This window comes from Ixodes scapularis, unplaced genomic scaffold (assembly GCF_016920785.2).
Source record: "Ixodes scapularis isolate PalLabHiFi unplaced genomic scaffold, ASM1692078v2 PGA_scaffold1__304_contigs__length_218370807, whole genome shotgun sequence".
NCBI lineage: Eukaryota > Metazoa > Arthropoda > Arachnida > Ixodida > Ixodidae > Ixodes > Ixodes scapularis.
The window spans coordinates 200299697-200327218 of NW_024609846.1; the positions used below are offsets into that span (position 1 = coordinate 200299697).

The window sequence follows — 27522 nt, forward strand, 5'->3', positions numbered from 1 at the left end:
AGACTTTAAAGTTTTGAAAGACTTGTTTTTAAGCTACAGGTAACCTGCCACGAACAAAATCCGCTCGGAGTCTTAGATTAACGAGGCGTTGCCATGTAAACAGTTAACGTGTCTCATTATTTACAAATATAGTTAAGGTAACACCAAATCAAGCCGGCTGAAACATAAGGCAAACTAAAATCAGTATAAATATTGTTATCTCCCGATATGAGACTGCACTTTGATGCCTACAAGACAATGTTATTTCTGTGATGGACTTTTTTTTTTTCATAACTTCACTTTTATTAACGCGCAAAAAACATAGCTTGTATATGTTCATAACCCACACGAAGAGGTTGTTCCCCTACCGTTCCTTCTTCATTTTTCTCGATGTATAGACTGTCGGTGTACTCCCATTCCGTTGTTCAACCGTCTAAAGTACTTAGCTGTTATTTTCGAGAGTGACATGACTTGGAATAGGCATCTAGTATTTTTTTGCAATAAACTTCGTGGCTTATCCTGTTTATTTTACAATTCACGTTCTTTGCTTCCATTTCCGATTTGTAAGATGATTGTTCATGCCCTTCATACAATATTTGCAATATTTGTAGGCATGGAATTAGTGTATTTTACCATTGTTCTTCTACCTGGCGTGCGAAGGTTAACTCTATTTTTTTTTTTAAATGTTCTTCAGAGCATGACTTATAAGTTAGACATTCCACCTGAAGCGAATCTGTTTTCTTTTCCGCAATTTCCTTTTTTTGATGCATTGTTTTTTCATTTCGTTATTCCTAGGCACTTTCGGTAAAATGAATTCTTGCATCATCATGTACCCGTGAGAGTATTCGGGCACAGTGCAGCGTTTTCAATTCCTAGATGTTGTGCTCGCTTTGGTGGTTTTCGTAGAAACTCTTATGTTCCTTATATCTTTATTTTTTGCCTGATCAGATATTTTCTTTGACGTCGAAGCGTGCGCTAAAATTGTATCTGCGAAATAACTTTTGGTAGTTAATTTGTTTTCTTCGTATTCTTATTAGGATTTGTCTTTTGGTTTCTCCGCTTATGTTGCTGGCTGCCGGGTACAGCCAGACAAGTCCCCGAGACTTGGGCAGACCCGACCCTTATTTGTATTTTTATCTGCAATAAAGTTATTATTATTCTTAGGCGTAGTAACCGGCCTTGCGTAATCATGGCATTCATTCTGTCAAATATATTTATTATTATTGTTATTATCATTATTATTATATATGGACTTTAAAAAGATTAAGTGCTCTCACTCACGCTACGTTGACGTCATGTGTTAGTGTTTCCCTAGCGAGAATTTTCGCGTGTACCTAAACGACGACTACGCTTAAAAGAACATTGGTGTATGTAAACCTGAATGTTTTAATAGGGCAAACTTGCGCCATAATGAAAAACAAACCGTACAATCTGCAAAGGCAACGAAAGAGTGATTCGATGGATGTAGTTGGTCAAAGTTTCCTTTAAGCTAGTAAATTCTCTATTCTCCCAAACAGAAACACGCAATACGTTTCAAGATTATGCTTGAACGTTGTAAGAGATTATCAAGACATAAAATCAGGAAATAGGCTAGTGGGGCTTAAACAGCGTGCATCTGTGTTGGAGCAGCGCGCGATACCAGATGGTCCCACGCACGCGGCAATGTATATATGCCTAACCGTGATTTCATGCAGGATTATCTTACCCTACCTTATTATACATTGAAGAAAGGCTACAATGATAATCTAGAAGCTTCTGCGCCCCCTATTCCGTAAGGTTCTCTAGCCGACCTGTATGACTTCAGTGACCATCATCGCAAAGCAGCCGCTCTATATTCCTTCGAATGCCCTGCATTCGCTTCTCAGATCCGGTCGTGAGTAGGTCGTCACAAATGACGCAACGTTGGGGCAACTAGAACGAAGGATCCACCTGTTTTGAGGGCATCGTTGCGCAGCTGCAATTCCGACCGCCCGAAGGAGCTGACCATTTCCCAACTCCATTCCGTCTAGTCTGGGCACTTTGCCAACTAAATAATCTCTACACAACACACTAATTGACAGGGTGTAAATCAGCTTGTCCCGGCGCTAACACCTCGTATGTGTTACAGCAACAGCGAACAGCTTAAAATTGGGGTGCTGTTCATTTTAGCAGTATCCTAGAATTATTTTTGAGGAGCATGAAGTCTACAAGCGATGAGCATCACACTGAGATCTCGCATACGAAGAAAGAGCAAATACAGATGTAAACAGTCTTGTACGGAACGGCGTTCCAAGGAACGGCGTTCCTGGAACGCGTTCCTTTTAGGAGGAACGAAGGAACGCCGCCGTTCCATTTTGCATCGCTGGAACTGGAACGGGAACGCGTTACATTTTTACTGGAACGGAAAAAGGAACGGCGTTCCTTTTATCGTTCAGTGGGGTAACTTTTATTTTGTTTTTAAGAGGGAACTTTCTGAAGTATAAAAAAACATCTTTACGGAAATATTGTTTTTAACTCGTTAACTGTTTAGTTACTTATCTTCGAATTTATATTGTGTGGTCCTCTCTTGGTAACAGTTGTTTGCAGGACAGCTAGTGGACATCAATGATTCTTTTTTGAGTGCCCGAGACTGTGGTACAGAAAGCAATACTTTTAGTCGCACGAAAAGATACAAAGAGGGACGTTTCAAACTCAGCTACTTTATTTGCTTCCACGAATCCTCATACACCCAAAAATCTAGGGCCCACTACAGCCATTTCGGAACTTTCATAAAGAGACATGCAGTTACAACAAAATCACAGGTTACCAGACATCGAACGCACCCTTGTATCCCGAACATTGATCACTTAAACGATACACACAAATTAGCCTTTATTCCTTCTCCCCTTGTCCCCCACCTTCAAACTGAACAACGAATCAAACCTTCACAAGGAACTATTTGTAGTTTTCAAGACCGACCTTTCAAAAAAACTAACCACTTCTTCGCTTCTTCGCATTTTGGAAAGCAACACCAAGAAGCAACTGTTGTTAAGTTTGAACAAGAGACTTCGTTATATTGAAACGTGTGAGGTTCTTGTAAAAATCTCATGCAATGTAGGGTAACAGCATATTTGACTCGTCTGAACCGTTCACCAAAAACATGAATATGGTTTAAAGCAGAGATTTTTCAACTTGAATTTATCAAGAAATAAAGCCTTAATTACACTTGTCTTCTTCTCCTGGTGCCCTTCCATCACGACATATAAATTCAGATGTTCCCATTGGATGGGATAAAAAAATGGAAACTTTGCTTGATCTAACCAAGTATGGTAATCAGCAAAATACAAATGTAACGAATAAGTAACGATACGTTCCATTTTTTTAACTGTAACGGGAACGAGTTCCTTTTTCACAGATGGAACTTGTAACGGGAACGCGTTCCAAAAGTCAGAAGGAACGAGGAACGAACTTTCGTTCCTTTTTTTGTGGAACGTGTACAACACTGGATGTAAATTACGCTCTAGAGACACGACCCTGTTGACTGCTTTACCGCCTTTTAAATTCGACAATTCAAAAACAATCATTCGCTGGTGACCGTTTTAGCAGTTACAAAGGTTACTGCTCTTCTTTGCTATGTAAGTTCAGGGAATGTGCTTACCTCCTAGTGAAAAGCACTGGTACTGGCAGTAATTATTGAAGATAGTCGCTAAACAGTCCTCATTAAAGCTGTTTCAAGCGGATGTCAGTGTGGGAAACACCATTTAAAAAGGTGTTTTGCCTTTAGTTTGCCTCATTCCCCCTTAGCGCTCTTTTCCCCAACCTTTTTACACCTTACAAAGGTAAGGGATGATCCATGACATAGCATCCAGTTTAATGATAACTCAGAACGTCCTGTTTGCTGGTTATTGCTTGAAATTCGGAGCACAAGTCTGGCTCCTCCTTTCGCAGGAGTTGTGGTGACGTCGGAACGTTGACCTCTGATTGGCTCCGAGTTCTACCCACTATCCTTCCATCAGAGCCAATCAGAGCTTGGCGTTCTGACGTCACCAAGACCCCTGCAAAAGAATGAGACGAACTTGCGTTCCGCATAGGTTTACTGAAAGTCTCGTGATGGGTGTAAAACACTGGAACACAATTTCAACCGCTTAAAGAAACACTGACCCTAGAAAAAATATCTGCTTTTTTTTCTACCTAAATTAAGAGAGGCATGTCTCAGAAATAATGTTCCCGAAAAAAAAAAAGTTTTCCTTACTATTTATGTTATGATACGAAATTCGCTGGACCTCAGTGTTGCCTCAGAGCGTACACCAATTGGGTGCAAACCATATCATCATCATCGCACGAGGGTAGAGTTTCGGCTTCGCCCGCAAATCGAAAAATTCGTACTGTAACACAAATAATGGGTTTAAAAAATTTTTGACGCACATTATTTTTGAAATTTGCCTGTTCTAACGAGGTAGAAAAAAATGTTTACCTAGGTTCAGCGTCTCTTGAAGGGTCTAAATTGTGTTTGGGGTGTATTGCGCACACCATTCTGTCATTTGGCACTTTTGCTCACACCACATGACCTAAAGGTAGCTTTCTTATCAGTACATATTCTCTTAAAGAAATTGTAATTATTACAGTTCCATTCATTTTATAGACAGTCAACTTACAAGTCTGCTAACCCAGGTTGTCAGTGTATGCTGTTTTATTACTATTGTTTCTGTTTTTCCTTTAGTCTTTCTGTATTAAATTGCATCATATTCGTACACTCCCCCCCCCCCCCCCCTTTTCCGTCCTTCATATTATGTAATGCCCTTTCTTGCCATTAAGTGAAAATAAATTGAATAGATATAGGGCTAAATCAGAATTAACTGTTGGTCGGTCCAGTTGTTATTCATGGCATAGCGTTCTCTCAAGACCCTTTGTTCCTTCTTGTCCTCGTGTATAATTTTGTAACGAAGCAAGACAGAGGGCACCTGAAGTTCGTCGTTGCAAAAAGAACCGCCACCCACGCAGCAGTTTTCTCTATATTGATCGCAATGCAGTAAAAGCTGCTCAAAACAACGCCCTTGGGAGACAAAAAAAAGAAAAGAAAAATTGCACACACGTGGCAAAGTAGTTTTGGTTTCTTTGCTGCACGTTCTAAGACAATATCATCTATCCGTGTTACTGCAACGTATAAACCACGTCAGAAACGGACTTTTTCGTAAATCTAAAGACGACGGCTTACGATCCCGAAACCGCCTAAGGCATTACGAGGAAGTTTTCGGCGGAGTCCTGCTGGTTCGAGGAAGGTAGGCACGACATCGGCTTCCGTGTTTTGGTGTGACGCGGTTCAAAGCGGCACGAGGCAAGGCTATACCAGTTCTCCGGCACTGACGGATCCTGATACCTCTCGTTTATTTCGAGGCGGAGGCACATAGTGCTCAGTCCCGTCTTCAGCCAGGTGCACATCTTGCCACCGGCGGACCCATGAACGTGAACAGATGAAAGCAGCCACGAGAACGTGCACGCACGCAAATGTACACGCACGCGCGCAGTGCTTACGTGTTAACAGTTCGGATTAAGATTGATAGGGCAGACGAATGAGACGAAGCAATATAGTATCGTTTCATAAGGGTAGATATAAAAAAAAAAGCTCCCGTGCAAAGAAGTTAGAGGTAATAGGCTTGGTCCAAATCCCGGCTGCAGCGGTGAAAAGTAGCGGAGTTGAAGCGAGAACGGCGGTCGATAGCTTAATTTTTTCGTTGCTTTTTGCTTCTGTCCTTGCTTTTCAGAGAGAAGCTATACTCCGTTTCACCTTCCGTCCGAGCACAGCGGACGCTAGGAGCCACCCCAGCCAATGCGGCGTTGAGGGAGTGTCATGCGACCTTGAGCTCCCTGCGTCGCCCCGCCCCACCGGCAGGTCACGCGACTTTCTCCCGGCGCTGGATCGGCTGGGATGGCTCGTGGCGTCCACTGCGCTCGGACTGAAGGTGGAACGGAGTATAAGTAGTCGTCCTCTGCCGTCTTTTCTTGGAACTCATAGAGTAAGGACCCTTGTATACGTACATTTTGTGCTTATAAGACGTAGAACTATACGTGGCTGGGTCTCCTTTACTCGTGGTGTATCTCGCTCTACTGTGGTCCTTTACACTGTAGAGGTAATTTCTAAAATCAACGTAGAATTACTATAAATGCGAACCAATAATACGCGGGATCTTTTTAATTAATTTCTTGTTCTAGCCTTACTCTCGCGTTTATAGCTAGAAACGCATCGTCGAATTTCAGTGCGTGCAAGCTGGCGATACCCACGAGGTGCGCGGAAATAAAGCGATAGCCGAGTTTGTTTGTTCCTTCTCGCTTTACTTCTCTTTGCAGTCCTCGTCAGGCATAAAGCAAATCTCGAAACCACCTCATTTCTCGTGAGTTAGTTATATCATAAGGCCGCCATTGCCTAGGCATCCTACAATGAATTGCTGCCACGCACTAATTAATTTTGATCGTTTTTTACGTATGTATGAGTGGGAGAGAGAGTACCATTTTTTCACGCAATGGGCGCACAGGCTAGCTTATTTACCGCAAAATCAAACGTGAACAATACAAGAAACAAAAATGACCGCATCTCCACGCGGTGAATGATGTTGATTGGCGAAAAGCTCCGGTGGTGTTGATGCTACTGATTTTTTAGCTTTTGACCGCAGCGCCCTCTCCTGTATAGTCGTTAAGCGGCTTCGTGCAACGTTTCATCCATGACATCCCCAGCTCTTGAGTTACTACCACAGCTCAGAGCCCCCTACTCGTCCCGCAGTCGTGGCCGAGTGGTTAAGGCAATGGACTAGAAATCCACAGGTTCAAATCCCGTCGACTGCGCAAACATTTTTTTTATTATTTTTTTAAGAAGATAGATAGGATGGCAATCGATGTGAGCACGGACGCCGGACAAGGCTAGGCCCTAAGGGGCTTCGCCCCTAAAACAAACTGGTCGCGGGGAACACCGGAAGCCCAGACGGCATCAGTTGAATCCTGAGGCTACGGAAGAGGCATTGGGGCACCAAGAAAGAATAAAAGCGAGAAATGGTGCATCTTGGTTATCGCATCCGAGAGTCCGGAAGAACATTGATCAGCGGGTGGCCTTTGAGAAGATCTTGCCGAATGATTAGGTGAAGCACGTAACGTCACTTTTGCAGTCTTTTCCGTGAAATTTGGTGGTGCGCCGCAGTTCGTCGTTTTATCGAAGCCCTCGCGTGTGTATGGAGTGTGCGTAGGTCGTCGATCAGCCGCCGATAAGCAGAAATGGGCATTTCCAAGTCATCTTTGAATCGACAGAGGCGACGTACGGTCGTGCACTGATTCTAAAGTAGATTCTCTAGTTTCCACATAACTTATATATATATATATATATATATATATATATATATATATATATATGTATGTATGTATATATGTATGTATGTATGTATATATGTATGTATGTATGTATATATGTATGTATGTATGTATATATGTATGTATGTATGTATATATGTATGTATGTATATATGTATGTATGTATATATGTATGTATGTATATATGTATGTATATATATATGTATGTATGTATATATGTATGTATGTATGTATATATGTATGTATGTATGTATATATGTATGTATGTATGTATATATGTATGTATGTATGTATATATGTATGTATGTATGTATATATGTATGTATATATGTATATATGTATGTATATATGTATATATGTATGTATATATGTATATATGTATGTATATATGTATGTATGTATGTATATATGTATGTATGTATATATGTATGTATGTATATAGGTATGTATGTATGTATATAGGTATGTATGTATGTATATAGGTATGTATGTATGTATATAGGTATGTATATAGGTATGTATATAGGTATGTATATATGTGTGTGTGTGTGTGTGTGTGTGTGTGTGTGTGTGTGTGTGTGTGTGTGTGTGTGTGTGTGTGTGTGTGTGTGTGTGTGTGTGTGTGTGTGTGTGTGTGTGTGTGTGTGTGTGTGTGTGTGTGTGTGTGTGTGTGTGTGTGTGTGTGTGTGTGTGTGTGTGTGTGTGTGTGTGTGTGTGTGTGTGTGTGTGTGTGTGTGTGTGTGTGTGTGTGTGTGTGTGTGTGTGTGTGTGTGTGTGTGTGTGTGTGTGTGTGTGTGTGTGTGTGTGTGTGTGTGTGTGTGTGTGTGTGTGTGTGTGTGTGTGTGTGTGTGTGTGTGTGTGTGTGTGTGTGTGTGTGTGTGTGTGTGTGTGTGTGTGTGTGTGTGTGTGTGTGTGTGTGTGTGTGTGTGTGTGTGTGTGTGTGTGTGTGTGTGTGTGTGTGTGTGTGTGTGTGTGTGTGTGTGTGTGTGTGTGTGTGTGTGTGTGTGTGTGTGTGTGTGTGTGTGTGTGTGTGTGTGTGTGTGTGTGTGTGTGTGTGTGTGTGTGTGTGTGTGTGTGTGTGTGTGTGTGTGTGTGTGTGTGTGTGTGTGTGTGTGTGTGTGTGTGTGTGTGTGTGTGTGTGTGTGTGTGTGTGTGTGTGTGTGTGTGTGTGTGTGTGTGTGTGTGTGTGTGTGTGTGTGTGTGTGTGTGTGTGTGTGTGTGTGTGTGTGTGTGTGTGTGTGTGTGTGTGTGTGTGTGTGTGTGTGTGTGTGTGTGTGTGTGTGTGTGTGTGTGTGTGTGTGTGTGTGTGTGTGTGTGTGTGTGTGTGTGTGTGTGTGTGTGTGTGTGTGTGTGTGTGTGTGTGTGTGTGTGTGTGTGTGTGTGTTACTTTTTTACTTTTGTCTACGACACGAGAATTAATTGCGCAAAACACCTGAGAATTTTTAGAATCAAACCAAATTACTCAGCCGTACTTCCCCGAGACTTCAGAATAGGATATGTCGTTCATATCGTCATGTATGGAATTTCAGTATACGCTAGCACGGGTAAGAGAAAAACAAACGTACGTGTGCCTGTCCCCCTCAAACAGACCTCTGGCTAACTTAATGAAGCAGCGAGGAGAATGTTGGGAACATTGCACCTGCTCGCGTCGTCTGCCTAAGAAGAGAAAGCGAGGAAGAGGAGGAGGGGAGAGTTGTAGTTGGACCGCAGCCAACGCTATCATGTAAGTAGGGTTCGGAGTTTTCGGTTTAAACCGATAAAAACCGATAAAAGTACGCCGAATCCAGTTTCGGAAATTCGGTTTTAACCGAAAGAGGTCAGTTTTTAGGTTCAGCATTTTTAATTTAAACCGATAAAAACCGATAAAATTACGCCGAATCCACTTTTCTAAAATTCAGTTTTAACAAGAAAAGGTCACTTTGACCTTCCAGTCGTACCGCAGAGCCGTGGCGAAAAAGTGGAAAGACAGTGTCTATCGAAACGCGTCCGAATGTATAGGATACACAGATGCCATCACGACGCTTCGGTTTAATGTGCGCATCATCGATCGGAACGTGAAGTCCGAAATGTCCGATGACTTCGCCACGTACGAGCGTGTTTTCAAACTCGTTGTAAGGACGACTGACTTGATGCAAGCTCTGCATGTTGTGTTGTGCTTCGAAACGTCCCCCCGCGTCTCTTTCGGCGGCCACAATTGGTTCATTGGCCGATTTTGACTCTGGCAGCGCTTCATCTCCTTAGCCTGCCAGTGTCCAGTGTTAGCATTGAGAGGGCATTCTCAAAGCTCAGTGTCATATTAACCGGAAAGAAAGAGTGCGGATGAACGAGGAGAACCTGCGAAAGTACATCTGTGTGTGTACTATAATAAGATCACGTAATCCTGATGTACAGAAGGTGAAGTTTCATGTTTTTTGGGCATAGGCTTCATATCTGACTTGTCTGTACTTCTGTTGTTTTTTTGTTTTTTTCTTTCACAGTTCCACACATTTGTCAAATAAAGTGTCCATTTCTTTTTCAATGTTTCTGTACCGTTCTTTGAGTGATCACTAATATCAGAGCTACAAGGACCATCTGATCCGGTATCCGTTGGTGTTTATTTTATATTCACCGAAAAAAGCCGATAAAATTTTTTGGGCATAAATATACGCCGAAAGAAACCGAAAATAGAATTTTAAAATAAATACCGAAAAAGATACGCCGAATTTAGAAAAAATCGAAACCGAAAACGCGGAACCCTACATGTAAGCGAGCCAATCAAGAAGCGCCAGAAGTAGATGCTTAAAAGGCGCACGTTGTATTTGCGCGTTTGCTACACCAATAACTCTAAGTGAATGCGGCCTCATCCCGCGCTTTTCTTCTGCGCGTGACTGACTCAGTCGTCTGCGACTGGTCAGCTTCGCGCCGCTGACCAATTAGGGACGGCAAGGACCTTCGCTGTCCCGCTTGGTCCCACCATGCAGCCTAGGGCCCCAGATAGAGCAACGCTGGACGCGGCTCGGGTTTCGAACGCTAAGGCACAAAAACCTTACCCTGGAATAAGACCGAGTAAATTGTGGAACACGGCCAGTGCGAAACGGAGCTTAGATCAGAATTTTGGACGTTTTATCGCGCGGCCGTATTTGGTCATCTGGGACGCCGCCCCGCGCACATTTTTGGGGGAGTGCGGTTTCGTGGAGATTTTTACCGTTTTCGCTGGCGTTAAAACCTTAAAACAGCACCCGGGGTTAAAACTGCGCACGAAGAAAAAACAAACGGTACGCCCTAAGAAATCGTGTGGGCTGAGCGTACTGCGGCGTATCGCCGCGATTTCCGCAGTCCCACGCGCCCCAAGCGCCGTGCGGTGTCGAGAGTAGAGCGCCGCTCGCGTCTGCGAGCGAGGCAAAAAAAAAAAAAAAAAAAGTCTGCGTTTGTTTTGTTTTATGGGCGCCGCCATGTTTGTTTATGTTGACGCCATGACACAGTATGGGTGCTGCGCTTTTAGCAGAACTCCGTTTTTTTTAGGTTTTTTTTTTTTTTAGAAACTTGCGCATATCGTAGTGCAAGAACGTCAAAAATGCATAGTCACGAAGCTCCAACATTAACACCGATGCCGAGAGTGCCGTAAGAAGCAAAAATATCGTTTCATGGGCAGCCCCTTTCTTCGCGAGAGAATATTTAATATTTTTACTGCTGGGATTTCGGACACTGGTCTATAGCCGCCTACGCTTCTACCCACTGTCGCCCTCCAATCGGAAGGAAGGAAAGCGTCGTCCGCTCCTCGCGCAGGGTCTGGCGTTCGGCATTCCAACGCCCGACCAAGCGCAAGAAACCTAGCCGATGACCAACAATGCAACTATACAAAACAATGGGACGTGTGCAACGGCAATGAGCATGACGTTGCACTTTATGATCCCCCTGAGCAGATCGCATCCTTGAGATCTAATCGCCTTCTGAGTTTCTTTATTCGCTGGATTCATTCTATTGTTTTTGTCATGACCGGTTATTTCCATGTTCTGCAGTAAAACAAACTCGCACACTCCTTTTAGAGTGAAGTGCGCGCTTGACTCTGGACGGCATTCGGCTACAGTAATATACATACTTTATTATATTAGACGCGCATTTGGCTTAATTCGAGTCGTCGAGAAAAGAAAGAAAGGAACGAACTAGGGAACTTTTGCCAAATACACTAGAAATTGCGCGCACGCAGTTCAGCCAAGGCCACTCAATGGTGTAGTTGAGAAGGGATGTTTACGCATAGACACGAGTAAGCGGAACAAATGCAGAAAGCGGTGCCGCAGGTCACGGGAGAGATATTTTTCTAACCTTGCGCGAACCGGTCCGAGAATCTTAGAGGATATGTTTGTCTTTTGGCGGTATAAAACGGTTATTCCGCCCTTGAATATACGTCATTTATGACGAAAGGACGCCTTTCAAACTTGGCTTACGCTGATTTTTTTTTTCCTACATTAAATTACAGCGAGGCTTGGGTAAGCTTTGATATAATATACGTTGTTGATGTCGCTCTTAGATTCGAGTCCACTTTTGTTTGGACGAACTGAAACTGAAGTGGAGTTACATGAGCGGGCAGCTGAAGCAGTCTGCAAATTAAACCGATTCGCGAGAGATCAGACAAATGAAGACTCTACAATGTTAAAATGGCGCCTTTTGGCGAGCTAGTTGGTTCGTGTCTAGGGAAATAAATAAACGGCGCAAAGGACGAGGACAGAGGCAGAAACAAGTACGACAGACGGAGCGCTGACTTCCAAGTGCTTATTCGGCGCAGACACAGCAGTATAAGTAGCAGTAATCGGCTCGCGACCATGAAAAGTAGATTAAACGCGACCATCCCAAAAATATAATTCTTTATCTGGTACTAGAACTGAGTGCATGCTTATGCAGTCATGACCTTTCTTTTCAATAAAGTAGGCTTCCACGAGTTTTCTTTCCGTCACTTCCTTTGCTCTTGCGAGAACACGCGAGCCTTCGTAAATCAGGAGAGCAAGCGCACCTATTACAATGCACTGGCAGATGGGCGCCTGAGTTTTTTATCGAGAGAAAGTGTTCCCGGGCCCTCAGGATGAAACATCGCCCATCGTCGCACACTGATTACTGCTGGTTATACTGCTGTGTTTGCAGCGAATAAACAGTTGTAAGTATGCGCTCCGAGTGTGGAACTTATTTCTGCCCGAGTCCCCGTCATTTTGCGCAGTTTATTTATTGTTCAGATAACGTAGATTTTTAATTGATTTGTTATTACCATCAATGACGTCAACAATTGTTTGGAACTGTAATTTTCTGTAGGTTAATATAATGACACTATTCATGTTCGGGTTGCGTATTGGTATTTTTCTGATTATTGACTCATTATACTCGCAGAACTATGCGGAGCGCAAGTTTGTCTGCTTCTTGCACAAGGTTTGCGACGATGTCAGAACGCCGAGTTCTCATTGGCTGATTGCGAACAAAATAGTGGGTAGACCTCGAGGCATCTAGCGTTGAGGTCTAGCAACTATCCTTTCAATCACAGCCAATCAGAGCTCGGCGTCCTTCTGACGTCACCGCAACTCGTGGGCAAGAAGCAGACGACTTGGTCTTCGCATACCGACGCGTCGAAACGCCGTTTTAGTTACCCCAAAGACACGAGTCAGCGAAAGAGAATAAAGAAAGGTTTCTTCACAAATGTTCAGCTTTCTCGCAACTGTCCCTATGCCCTTTTATTTCGTTTACTTTTCTAGGTCTTTTATGTTGGTAACCTTTCCCGGTACTGCGCCATTGGGGACGTCGCAAGCGAGTAGAGTTACCATCAAATTCTCCTGAGCTACCAAGTTTCGAATTGTCTCTTGTTGGCTACAGTATCTTTACAGAAATTAAGACAAAAAAAAAACGCACCTGTTCCGCAGTACGTTTTTCTGAAAAGAATTTTGCGTTGCGCATTGCGTGAGCGCGCGAATTCGGTGTTTGCTTAGAGTTACGAGGAAAATTAAAACGCCCCGTCCTTGTGCGTTTTCTGTGAAATGAGGATCAACACAGTCCCCCCACCGAGTGTTTCACCTCGACCTTGGGTGATAATAAAGTGTATTCGGGCCGTTCACGCAAAGCGTTGGCCTCGATAACCGAAATTAAGTTGCACGCTATCGTGCCGGTACTCGAGCGGTAAAATACAAATTCAGGTAAACGGGCCAATAGCGCTTGCAAAACTGGGTCATACTAAGCAGTTCGGGCAATTGAGTGCAATCTGTGCGAGGCAGTTTTCTGTTTTGTTTGTTTCTTCGCGTGACGTACAACGCAGATAAGGCTTTTGTAATGGAGATTTTCAGTATTGCGTATAGGAGCAAGATCGAAGCGTCGTGGGCTTGCGTTAGCGTAGCGTGGTCCACGATGCGAATGCGCGTCGTAGCCATGCCAAGCCGGGACCGCAGTTCGGGCTTTGCGTACGGACAGTGTGGAACACGCAACGCACACGGACACGCTTTCTCGCGTTCGTTCATACATGCAATAGTAAAACTCGCTAATATTCGTCGCAGCAAAGGCACCCGATATCCTCACTCGAGAAAAAAAAAAGGGTGTAGTTTTACACCCATTCGTCCCATAGAATGCAACCCAAGACTTAAGTCTGGCGTACAGCGCACTGTCGTCGAACTGACGGCCCAAACGTTAACGAGGGGCTCCATAACGTTTCGATATAACTTACTGAACAGCTAAAGTACGTACGAAGGACTACAATAAAGATAACCACAAAGTCTTTCAATAAAGCCAAAAAGAATATGTTTTTCTTTTTTTATTTAGAGAGGAACACGTACCTGAGCTATTTTACCAAGTCGTACCACTCGGCCATCAAGACGCTCGTAAAAGCTGGTACATTCGGTTCGAGGTCAGTGCGCGGTAATTTTCACAGGTATTTTGGGGGTGTATTATGTGGAACAAGAAGCGTAAGTACTACACCCCTTCTTTCTGAGAATGAAGGCCAGTGCGCGGCTGTGACGTCACACTTCCGTGGTGTCGCTACTGTCTGCACTGCGCATGCGCACACGATTCACCTCGCGCGAATCTGGGTTCTGTGCACGCGCAATACTCATGCCAGGTGTGGGCGATTGCTTGGAGACAGCGCCTTTGCGTATGCACGTCTCAGCTGTGCATGGGCGCAGCTACGAATCATCTGAGCCTTTAAATGACATTGAAAAGTGAACAAATACAAAGCTAAGTTAGGGACAACTTGACTTTCTACACCCTCCGACAGTCCAGCACCGCTGTGCTGCTTTTTTCGGTTCTAGAAAATGGCTCTTTGGAGCCGAAGTCGTGGGGAAAAACCCCTATAATGAAGACCTGCTGTCATTTGCGGTTCGAACGCAATACGACCTCGTAGAACGCGGTCGTACAGCGTTCCACGCGGCGGTGTATGCTTGCGAAATACCTTTGATTGATACATTTCGTTTCTTGTACATTAATAAGACACATAGGAAACGTTGGAAAGCCAAAGGGGAGTGGTGTAGTGGTCAGCACACCCCACCGGACATTGGGAGACCCAGAGTTCCAAATCCTGGCTCCGCCGTTTATTTTGGCTTTCGGCAGGTTCCTGGAGGCTTTGATTCTTTGATTCATTAAATTAAGTAAGGTTCATTCTTATCCATATGTTCGTTTATATATATATATATATATATATTTATATATATATATATATATGTATATATATATATATATATATATATATATAGTTTTTATTTATTTTTTTGCATAGAAGGTTGTTATTCTAATTAATAATATCATGCGAACATATTACGAATATTTTCATAAATTAAATAGAAAATATTACTGCGTGCATGTTTTGGTGCGAAATTGATGGCTGTGTAATGTACCATAATGAAATATACTTTGTCTCCCTTACTACTCACACACCTACGTCTTTAGCCTTATTACGGTAGAGTGTTTTTAAAATAAAAAAGAATATCAGCTTTTTCTGATGTACTTAATGTATCTGAACCCTTCAAATCACTCGTAAATACGTAACAAAACTTATTGGGTAATTTAGAACAATATATTAACCTACCAAAAACGTTGTTTATTTTGCAGCCTCGTTTCAAACCTTTCAGAAACAAAGTATGTATTTTACCCCTTGGGGCCAATTTCCACAAAGTACGAAGTCTCCTTAAAATATTTAGAAAAACAACGTCATAGTAAAGCTGTAAAGAGAAGTGATCAGATCAGATAGGGGCATCCGATTTCTCCGTCAACGAAATTATATCTCGAGGTAATCACAATGCCGCTTGGTATATTCCGGAGATCTACAGTAGCTCAACTGCTAAAACCGAGTGGGTACACCACACACACACTGTCAGTAACACGTTTAGCAAAAAAGACAAACGCAAAATTAACTTCTCCCGTCGTTGAGAAAATCTTTAGCACGGTCATGGTGCCGTCTCTGGGGCCTTCGTGGTGCCGTCCCTGGCGTCTTTTATAGCGAAAGCATTAACATTTCCATGAAGCAAAGCCAGCGGCGTCTGTAACCGCAAAAAAAAAAAAAAAGAAAAAACGCGAAATAAGTTTTTATTTTTTTATTGGCTGAGCAAAGCGGCTCCTAAATCGCCATTGGCGGCCGTTCTCGTGCTAGGCGTTGCAGGAGGGGGTTCGCGGCCGCTTCACGACAGCGCGCTCGGCCGCCGCTCCGCTGACAGGCGTTGCAGGAGAGGGGCGGGAAGGGGGGGGGGGGGGGGGGGGGGGTACTGCGGCTGCTTCACGAGAGCGCGCGCTCCCCCGCAAGCTCGGCAGTAGCGAGATGTGGCCGTTCACGCCATTCATGCTTTCGCATTCACAACTGATATGGTTGTGAATGCTTTCGCATTCACAACTCACCTAAGCACTTCTTATAAGAAGTTCTTAGGTGTCCTCGGAATTCATTTTTTGCACTCTGGGTGAGCTTTTGAAGCTGGACGGACCAATAGGTGGAAGAATTGGGACACTGAGATTCCTTATTTATCCGCACGCTTTAAGAGATAGATCCACGCGTGGGACGGGAAGCCGACTCTGAGCGACTGTTTGTTGTGGCCGCCCGATACAAAATGGTCGAGCAGATTACCCGTCACATATATCCTGAAGGCACAGACGTATTAAAATATTTTGATTCGACACGTGCTTTCCCCGAAAAGGTTTTGGCGGACCCCTCAGGCATCTAAACAAACTATGCCGTGCCTCTCGCACCATTTAGAAATTCCTCAAGTGTATATCAAACCTCGATAAAAAAATAATAATAATTGTGGAACTTTTTAAGCCACATAAAAAAAATCGAATACGTCAAGACCTTCCAAAAATCCCGGTAGGCCCCACAGACAGATTTTCAATATGGAGGTAACGTCAGCGTTTACACGAGTCACTGACATCAAAGTTCTTGTGTGCAAATATATTGACTTCTGGCTCAGGCAGTTTCCCTCGCGCTCCTTTTCTATCGCATGATTCCTGCAGCTCTCTTGCCACTTTATCGTGGCCCTACAGTGGAAACATTATTAAGGCGAAAGCCTTACATGTGTGTCATCGTCATTCGGCCTTCAATGTCACGGAGCGAAAACACGACGACGACACAAAACCTTCAAAAACTCCTTGGCGACACGAAAAGTATTAAAAACGAAAGGTATAAATTAAACGGCACCAAAAGTGCGTCGTCAGAAAGCGCGCTGTCTTCGGAGGTTCACAGTCACGTTTGTATCGTCGCTTGGGCTGTTGCCTTCAAGTCGTCTTAGGGATAACATAGGGGACCCTGTGAAATTTGACGTTAGGGTGACGATGAATGTGTCTCCGGTCATTGGCCGCAAAGATAAGTAATGCTCACGCACCTTTCCTTTGACACGTCAACCTATTAGGCTGATGACAAATGAAATGTGTAAACCGGCCGGCCGTATGACAAGTGAAATGTGTAAACCACGTCCAAGGCGCAGTCCACAAGCTTCTTTATGTTTTGGACAGCACGTGGAAGCTTATCTTTGGTAAAGTGACTAGACGTCCCGATTTAGGCGGGACAAATTCCGCTCCTCCGTCCGTGGTCCCGCCCGCGTCCTGGTGGGACGGCGATTTGTCCCGCTTTGGCTCCTCCGAATTCCGAAGAGATAAAAAAGGGGTTAAGCGAGAGCATGCATCAGTGGAGCTCTTGCTTTCTCTCAGAAATGAACATGGTATGCTTTGAACTGGTGCTGATGGTTGATTTGCGTGTGATAAAGGAACAGTACTACAGACATTGTATTTACAAGAATAACTACGTAATTACTGAAGTAATATTCCAACCAAACGCATTCCACTGGCACGCCAGACACTGTGAAAACTGCAAAGAAAAGAAAGGCGCACGGTTTATACGAAATTCTAAAAAGGTGTGATTTTACCCAAATTTAAAGCTTTCAAATCCCCCCCCCCCCCCCCCCTCCTTCCCCCTCAGAGGAATATGGCCACTTTAATATTTAGTAACTTTATTTATTCGCGGGCCTAATTGTGCCAATTGGTAGAGGAATACAAGTGGTACAGTCGTCCTCGAAACGAGCGTGAACACGCCGCCGTCGACCGATTGGTACTGCCAGCTCCAGCTAGCGGCGCTTCCACGAATCACGGCGAGAATAAGCGCCTGCGCAGAAAGAGCGGATGCGCTCTTACGAGAACGCACGCTACCCGCTCTTGCATGTCACTTTGGATAAGGCAGGGCCGCGCTGTTCCATATATTTATAAAAAAAATTGCGCGATCAGTGCGGATGCGACCTTCCACGCGCGCTCCGTTCTTCTGATCTTGCTTCGTGCGCTATCTTTTCGTTAACGCGAAACTGATAATTTTTTTCTTATCTTTTTTTTTTTTTTTTTTTTTTTGAGGCGCGCAGGTTTTTTTTATGAACTCGCGAATTGTTTTGATCTGTATTTTAAGAACCACACCATTTCAAAAGAATATGTTTACTTCTAGAAAGAGCTTTCTCAAAAAAGAAAGAAAAAAGGAAAACCAACAACCCGGTTGATCCTTTTTAATATGGAACCAGTTTCAAGACATCTAGCACTTCCTAGATTGTCTTTTGTGCGTCTTTGTAGCGGGTCATGTCACTGCGCGCCCTGAGGGCGCAGATTATTTGAAAGCAGAGAGTGAAAAAGCTCTTCGACGATATCGGTGCGTCCCCGTAGTCGGTTCCACTCGGTCGGCTTCCACAGGTTGTCGGCGCGTGCACTGTGGAGGGATTGCTTCGCCAGGTGCCACTTCATAAGCTCCAGATGTGCTCGATATTCTTCATATCAGCGCCTTTTGAAGGCCATGACAGCTGTCTCACGCAACGCTCCTCCAGGAGCGTCCGCACTTTGCCGGCGATGTGGACTGGCGAGAGGTCTTGATGAGAAAAAAAATAATCCCCGTCAGAAAATGGGCCACCGAGATTATAGGGAAGCATAACGTCACCCAAGATGTTGCAGTGGGACCCAGAGGTCAGCCTTCCTCCAATTCTGTACAGTGGTCCAAGTCCTTGGTAGAAGAAACCTCCCCAGACTTTCACAACTGACTGACCACTTTCTGCCACTTTCTGAAGAAACTCGGGGTCATATCTGCAGCAGTTCGGCCGCCATACACGTCGCTGCTGACCCCAACGAGTCGTAAATGTGGACTCATCAGAAAAAAAAAAACGCTCCTCCAGTCTGCAAAGGTCCAAGAGCTGCAGTGGTCTCTGGCAAATGCCAACCGCATTCCCTTGTTTTCTTTGTTGAGCCGAGGCTTTTGGGCAGCTATCCGGATTTTGAGCCCAGACTCTGAAAACCTATAAATTGTCAACGTGCTCACCTGAAGGTTTCAGGCATTGCGAACATCTCAGGCCGACAGAAACGGGTCGACTGCCACGGCGGCCACAATCGTCTCATCCTGGTCGGCTGTTGTCACACGAGGACGTCGATTTTGCGGCGCGTCCGCAATGCGGTCTTCGTTGTTTTAGGCTTGTATTATGCGATTGACGGTTTTCAATGGCCGCTGCACGAAATCGACGATGGCTTTTTGGCTATACTCCTTGAGGCACAGGTCTATAATAGGTCTATAATCCGGCAATGTTCGTCTTGGGGTGCGCGTGACATCGCAACAGCAGTTTCCTGATGAATAAATTTGGCGTAGGCGCCCCGTTTTTGTGCAACTCAAACACATCCTCATTTCGAAACGATTTCATTAGATAAAACGTCTTCACTGATACCGACTTCGCGACCCAATCATAACGTCCCCGTTTCCTACTTCCTTGTCAAACAGATATATTTTATACCATCAAGAGTGAATATCGACTATGCCGAAACGCGCTAACTACACAGCAGGATTTGTCGCTCAAAAAGCGCAGTCCGCGGCCGATTGCTTATCGCAACCAGTGCTTCCAACTATCAATAAAACAAAACAGACGGGCCGCGGGCGGTTTTAAAATTCCAGAACGGGGGGTGATACACGCTATCGCAGCAGCGCATCCGTCCTTTCTGCGCAGGCGCTAATTCTCGCGTGGAAGCGCCGCTAGTTGGAGCTGGCAGTCCCAATCGGTCGACGGCGGTCTGCTCACGCTCATAGTGAGGACGATTGTACAGTCCCCCAGGACGTGCGAACTGCGGCTGAAACGCATTGCTTTGCCATCTGCCGGCGGGTTGCCTGGTTTCGAGATCACACAAAAGCGCATGCGCGTCCTACTCTGCCTGCAAACATGTGTGTTTTCCCACTCTTCTGCTGCACAGTGCCTAAAGGGGTGTCCAAAGAGGACACTACAAAACGCACGACTCCGACAAATAGTGAAAATTGAAGCGGACGCGCCCGCTGCAATTTTCACGATTTGTCGGAGTCGTGCGTCTTGTAGTGTCCTGTTTGGACACCCCTTTACTCGGAATTGGGCGCGTGGTACCGCCTCGGAGATAGCGCTGGCGGCTGACGAGCGTCTGCTACACATTCCGAAACCCGAGATACCGCCTGGGGCATTGCACCGCATTTCGCCGTGTCAGCGCACTTTGCTTTATAACCAGTTGAGTTTATCGCTCAGTTGAGCTGCCGTGACTTCTTGCTTTATAGGTGCCATGTCAGTAAGCTCTATCTCTGAGGCGGTACCACGCGCCCGATTCCGAGTTAAGGCAGAGTAGGACGCGCATGCGCTTTTCTGTGATCTCGAAACCAGGTGACCTACCGGCAGATGGCAGAGCAATGCGTTTCAGTCGCAGCTTGCACGTCCTGGGGACATTTGTCCCCAGACTGTACGTCAAAACCAGGCGCCGTCTGGCTAATGTTGTGGGAAAGCCTTCGGTAGTGAAGAAGTCCTCAGAAGCAATCGTTCTTTCGGTGCGCTTAACATTTTTTTTTAATTGCTATCAGTGTAGTGTGTGAAGCTTTTCTGCATCCGGCAAATAGTCCGATGTACAAGCTTAAGGCCTGCAAACTTCACGGCAAGGCGCCACAAAACGTTCAAAGCTTCAGCGCAGGAGGCCTATATACATTCTTGGGGGAAATCGCCGGTTTGAGTGCTTTGGGCAAATAGCGGGCCGGCACACCCTGATCGTAGGCACGAGCCTCTCCCTTGAAAGCGTGTAAAGGTTGGTTCACACAGGATCGTTTTCTTGCGTTGCGTTCCGTTACGACAGCTTGCTTACGCCACAAGTCCCCGAGATATCGGTGTGTCGTGTTTAGCGTTGAAGGAGATAGACTGGCCCGCGAAATTTGATACACGAATGTTTCGGTGACTGTGTGAACCAGTCCAGCCACGGATCGGGGACACATGTGTTCATAGCGGAGCCCCTCGGAGCGTGATTTCAAACAAGGTTGATTTTTAAAACAGTCGCTATAGCTCTTGCACAGTGCAAATGAAACAAAAACTTCATAACACACTGCCAGCACAGTATACGTTGATTTACGAAGGAAGAAGCCTATGACAGATCAAGACATATTCAGTGGACAAGCGTCCCATTGCCCTGGGAATCGTTTCAATAGAAATTTGATGCATGGAAGCGGCTTACCTGTTGGAGCGCCACCTCCTGCTTCGGACTCAGGTCGCCGATATGCCCACTCATGACGGAACTCCTTTTCAGGCGCACGCCGTGCCCACCTTAGATCCAGAAGGGAACGCAATCCAACTGCCTGAGACTGCTTTCGTTTGCTCGGCGAACTTGCACTGCGGACTTGCACTGCAAACGTGGCGAGGTGGATAGGTAGCAGTTCACTTTATCAACACGCTCGTCGTGACGAGGCGCACGCAGTGTTCTCGCGCAGGTGACGGGAGCGAAGTAAACGACCTCCGAGGCCCGGCGGATTCTTTTGACGTGTGCTCCTCCCGAACCGGCACGATTTCCTCCTCCGTTCTCGGCCTCGGCGACTGTCCGCGATCTCCTCTCTCGCCCCCCTTTCCCTCTTACATTGCGCGCGCTCGCAGTCTGGCCTCGCGCCGTCGACCGCCTTCCCTAGCGGCGTCGGAATTCTGATAAAGGCTGCTGAAAGTGCGGCGTCGGGAGCGCGTTCCCGTTGCGCCCCGGGATCAGAACCACTCTGGCCGAGATGTTTAGGTGGCGCCCTCTTATGATGTCCGCTTGTCACGTCACCACTCGAATTCGCCTCGCGTACACACATCATCGAACTACAAGTTCGCTGATGTGTGCAAAAATAACGATGGCAGCTTGGAGTTATCGCATTCTTAAACCAACATCCTCACAGTTGGTATTCTGGTACTGCGCTGACTTCCGGCAATAAAAAAAAAAAAAAAAAAAAAATCACAATAAAGACGTCACAGGAAGCGTTCGGACAATCGCGAGAATCGCGACCACTGCACCGGTTTCGGTCGCGCATTTCGCTAATTCTCCGTTTCGCTTTAATTCCGACCAAGGGGTATTCACACGAGGGAGAAATCCCGGGGATTTCTCCCCGTCGCGCGCGCATCACGAGACGAAAACGCGAGGCTTCTGCGCATCGCAAAGCCTGACGTTTTCTTCGCGGGATGCGCGTGCCATGGAGAAATCCCCGAGATTTCTCCCTCGTGTGAATACCCCTTCCAACACTGCGATCCGATCGAGCCAGTGAAAGAGACCGTGCAATGATTTTTCAACTTCTTCCTCCTTAGCATACCTCCGCAACACAAAAGCGACATGAGAAATCACCTAATCGTGACGTAGAATTCCACCGAACGCGACGACTTCAGGATTCTACAGATGCCAACGTGCTTTTGAACGCAGAATGGTACTTGGTATTTGCAAGTTATGATAAGTGCTGGGGGGGATCGGTGGCCGAGTGGTCTAGCGCACACCAGCTCGGAGCACGTGGAGCGAAAGCTCTCGCTGCAGAACCCATGATCCCGGGTTCAATCCTCACCCCTGCCCGTTCCGATCTGGATGAGCATCGTACCGGCGTGCGGTCGTGTATTACTACTGCGTGGTGCACGTTAAAGACCCCAGGCTAGCGCTTGTACCGCACTGGCTAAATTTCTCATCTACAGCTGGGAGACTCGTCGCCCCTGTGAGGCAGACCAAGTTCTAGGCTGTATAAACACACACACAACCCAATTTTTTATGATAAGTGCCGTCACGAGACTCTTTGTTAGGGTGATCACCCGTCGCGCGACTCGCGGGACTGTCCCGCATTGAGGGCTCGTATCCCGCGTCCCGCGAGAAATTCGAAAATCATCAAAATGTCCCGCATTTCACATTGTCGCAAAAATTCACTCCGCAACTCATGGCGCTGCCGAACGGCGCGGTACGGGAAAGCGCGGAGGTCGCATGGTAATCGTGTGAATCGCAACGATACGCCATTTTCTTTCCAAGCATTGCGGGAAGCGACCTTCGTTCTTGCAAGAGATTCGACGCGCATGCGCCGTTGTGTCTCTCCCTTTGGTGGCCAAATATCGTAAGAAAAATTGCTCGCCAAAAGTTTAAATATGAAATATTGTAATAATTTTCAAATTGCTGCGTCAATGCAAAAAGGTTGCTGTGGATATTTTTTTTTTTTTTTTTTTTGTGAATGCATTGGGCGAAAGGGAACATAATGTAAAACATTGTGTATGACCATGTTGATAAAAGTAAGCGTTGGCAGGAAACAATAATTCGAAAAAGATTTCCTGTTTTTTATTTCCATTTTGATTTTTGTGCTTTCAACTTCGACACTTTTAATAGCATGTTTGGCATTAAAACGAGTATATCAGTGGGAGTGGAAATTATTTGAGCTTAACTGCTGCAATACAATTATCAGGTGTATAAACAGTGCAGGATAATAAATGTCTTAACAGAGCCTAGGTTCGTTGTGTGCGTGTTAATATATTTCTTCTAACCTCCCCGTGTCCCGCATTTCGCTAGGAGGAAGGTGGTCACCCTACGCTTTGTCCACGAACACGAATTCAAGCATTCGTAGGCGGATCGATCGTTGACGAGCGCATACGTCTGAGTTACGCTCTGCTCGTTCGTGTCCAATGCGTGAGCTGGGTTCGGCTGAAGTGCCTAGACTCCGCGGCTGCATTGCAGGGAAAAGGCGTAGAGCTTTCCAAGGAAAGAGTTAGAAATATTCCGCTATATCTTCAAATTCAGCAGGCTTTGGGTTTTCTGCCCCAGAGACCTCTATTGTAGTTGGCTGGATCGCGGGTCGTGAGCCGGTCGTTGGCACCACCGGCGGTCATTGCTTGACACGAGGCGATACACGCAAATTTATGGGAGAATCACACGAAACTAAAAATACTGAAGCTTGTACGCGGTTCTCGAAGGCGAGCATTTTATGATGTCCTTCGTTCATTATATCGCGTGTTTGGAGATCGAATCATCATTCGGCAAGCGTTTGAACGCCGGTGATGATGATTTTGGGGGTTAATGGCGCAAGAGCTACGAGGCCATCTGTGCCAGGCTAAATTAATAATCGATATATCTTGGAATGGGTTCCACAAAAGTGCAAGCTGAAACATGGTAAACGTGTAGTTTGTGCAAAAAGGCAATGCTAGCAAGAAAGTATATTACTCAGCTAAAAGTGACTACGGGATTCTCTCCCTGCAAGGAACTCAGGAACTCGGGAAACTAAGGAAAATTAGGAAAACTCAGGAAAATTAATGTGACGCTTCGGTTCCAGACCGGGAGAGGATTACAATATATGTAAAACACTAATAGTATCCCTACACCGATAACAGAGCGGCAGATCTCCCCCCAAATTAGGTACTTATGAGTGATAAAAGAATTCCCACTAGGTTTCATGAAGACGACGCTTGCATGTAAGGTTTTGCCAGGCCCGAAGAGCAGGCCTATAGTAACGTGGAGCTTGTTTTAGCATTTCATGTCTCATTCGATTTACCAACAACGAAAAAGCAAAGACTTTACTAGAGGCTTTGATTCCTGATATGGTTAACAGGAAGACGAACGGCGAAAGCTACCTGCAGACCCTGTAAGTCTGTCGGCCTTCTCTTTGCCTTCTGTGCGAACGTGACTAGGTATCCAACAGAATTTTATGCTTTCACCGTCATGTAGAGCAGAGTTGAGTTTACACTGAACTTGCTGTTCAAGCACGTTTTCAGTATCTTTAAAATTTAAAATAGCAACAGTCAAACGTTGGAAACCAACAAACAAAACAGCCTTTATTATTTTCTTATAAATAATGTATACGTCAATCGGTATTGATACTTCATAAAGTTCTGCAGTAAACATGTTGGCAATCGAATTAGTTCGGTTAACTTTAGAGAAGCGTTCTGAATACACAGCGCAGTCAACAAAAGGTCAAGTCTTGGCGCCATCTGTTTAAACATAAAGATGGCCATTGTACATTATTTGTACTAAACAAAACTCTTGTTGAATGACAGCATGGGAAATGCAATCAAGCCACCGGCAGTCTCTGCCAGGGAGGAATACCGTCGTCGGCTTTCCGGATAAGACCGACCTGTTTCAATGATCGATGTAACGAATTAGAAAGATGCTCAATGCGGGAGCTTAGTGGTGTCACGATATTTGGGTTATTGTTAAGAAGACCAGGAAAAACACCGACATTCTAAGTTAAGAGTAAGTTGGATGTTGAGGGTCAGTCAGAATCTTGTGAAAATATGTTAGGCAAAGATATGTACGTCGTTTGTTCAGTGATTGCTTGTTAGGTTCTGCATACAGACTGAGAACAGGGGATGTCCGGAAATGGAGTACAAATAGTGGCCTCTAGGCTTTTAGCAAACAAAAAAAACTAAAAAGGAAACAGAAACACCCAAGAAATTTGTTACCATACCGTACACTCACGGGTCTCTCACAACATTAAAAAACACATGTTGTCAGAGGATCGCAGCGCACTCTTCACGTGTAAAAAAAATCTCTAAAAATTATTCAAAAAGTTAATGGAGAAGATAGCCAAGGGGAAAGAAATGCAAGAAGAAACACGAAGAAAAATTTGTAGCATGCGAAGAGAGCGTAGCATACTAGGTTCCACTGTCTTGCAGCAAGCCTTACATTGGGCATACAGGGCGGTGCATAAACGATAGATTAAAAGAACGCAAATACAAGCTTTCAGCAACACGAAAACCACATCTAAAGGCACACGTGCATAGCTGCGAGGGATGCGAGCCCATCTTTAACAAAGCGGCGGCTATCAAAATGCACCCTGACCGGTTGTGACGGGAAGTGGTCGAGGCCTTCCTCCTACAGAGGGGCGACAACAATGTGAGTCAGAAATCTCTTAATTTGAGCAGAAAGGAGGAATGGTTTCTCGAGAAGGAGGTAGGAAGCCTCGGTCCGGAGGGGGGGGGGGGGGATGAGTGAGCGTGGCCTTGAGCCGACAGGGGCGCTGTGAAGGTCACGAGGGCTATGCACGCCTGAAGAGAGAACGAACTTATAAAATTCTTACGTGTTGAACGCCGCCCGCGTCTGACGTGCTTTTGTATGTCCCTTGTCTCCTTTTGCGTTTGCATGCGAAGATATTTTATCGCATATTCCAGGTCAAGGTGTAAGATAATACTCGTCAGGTGAGGACAGCGCGCTCCTCGCGACGTGCCCGATAAAGTTCGCCTCTTCACTCTCTCTTTCTCTCTCTCTCACTACGGTTTCAAGCGGCGCCGGCAGGTGACTCGTCGACCGGTGGGCACGGCAAAGACGGCTCGTGCCGCCTCATGCTCCACACGCGCAGAGCTCCAGGGAGGTTGTCGCACGTGCAGAAAGACCACGTTGTACCGGGGTGTCATGGCAACGAGATAAATTTTTTTCGCTCTTACACAGTTTCGCCGTTTGGCCGCCGGCGACACTGTCAGCCGGGGGCATGGTGGCAGCGGAATGATGCAGCCTTTCTGATTCCTGTCGAACAAACGCTATCTGATTCCTCGCGCCGCGCGTTCAGCCCCGCCGTGTCCTCACCTAAAGAGTGTATTTTACACCGTGTTCCAGGTTAAAATGTTTTATCATGATTTCTTCCCGCATAAAAGATCCGGAATCCACGTGACTAAGAAGGAAGGGAAACGAAAGACGTCTATACACAGCTTGCAGGTGTCACCATTGCTAGGTTCTGACGGTTTTTTCTACTCACTGGTTCCCTCGAGCTCCTACTTCGGCGGTATGAAGCTTACACGGGGAATCGAACGCTCACGACACATAAAATTCCGTCATGGCCGCGAATGACGTTACGGGAAAGCCATATATATATTCGAGACACCAGAAAAAGGGACAACACCTAGCTAGAAAATATTTAACCGGACGGAACAGGTCCTTTCACGAGAGAGCGAAAGAGAAAAAAAAAATGAAGATAGTGAAGAGATTGAGGTAGTGGAGAGAATCCTTTCACGAATTTTGTTACTCTGTTATGGCTTCCGAGATTACATGTCGGCAGTTGACGCATTTGAACAGTTCTTCCGGTGATTCTGTCGTCACCTTACCAGCGTGTTAACCACGTCGCTCAGAACGCAGCCTTCGCAACCGCGTGAAGCAGATATTGTGGGTTTAAGAGCGTTCGTCAGCACCACAGTCCTTCTATCGCTTTCCCGAAGGAGGTCAAGATTTTACAAGCTCGCTTACCCCAACCCATCGCTGCAGGTTTGAAACGTAGTGAATAAAAATCCAGGCAAAGCATTTTGAGTCCAATGCTCGCGTGCTGAAACCCGAGCGGTGTCCGTTGAGCTGACACATGGCACTGCACGACCTGCTTTATACACTAGTTAAGCCTGGTTCAGACAGTTGCGTTTGACTGCGTTCCGGCTGCGAGAAACCAGGACATCCTGGCTGCTTATATCGCGTGCAAGATTATTGATTCCTAGAATTGGATTCCACGCTTGATACGAAGCACAAATGTGCCGATGACTCGTTTTTGGTTCTCGACGTAACACAGTCCAACGCACT

General features: G+C 45.5%; 1 protein-coding gene across 1 annotated transcript in view; it reads right to left on the bottom strand.

Moving 5' to 3' along the window:
• Positions 1-26089, bottom strand: part of LOC8039543 (SEC14-like protein 2) — a 97842-nt gene extending 71753 nt beyond the window's left edge. Inside the window, exons 1-2 of the mRNA XM_040223610.3 lie at positions 26045-26089; positions 21226-21393 (exon numbers count right to left, since the gene is read on the bottom strand). Of these exons, the coding sequence (XP_040079544.1) occupies positions 21226-21279 (54 nt within the window). The 5' untranslated portion in view covers positions 21280-21393; positions 26045-26089. The remainder of the gene's footprint in view (positions 1-21225; positions 21394-26044) is intronic.
• Positions 26090-27522: the final 1433 nt, after the last annotated feature.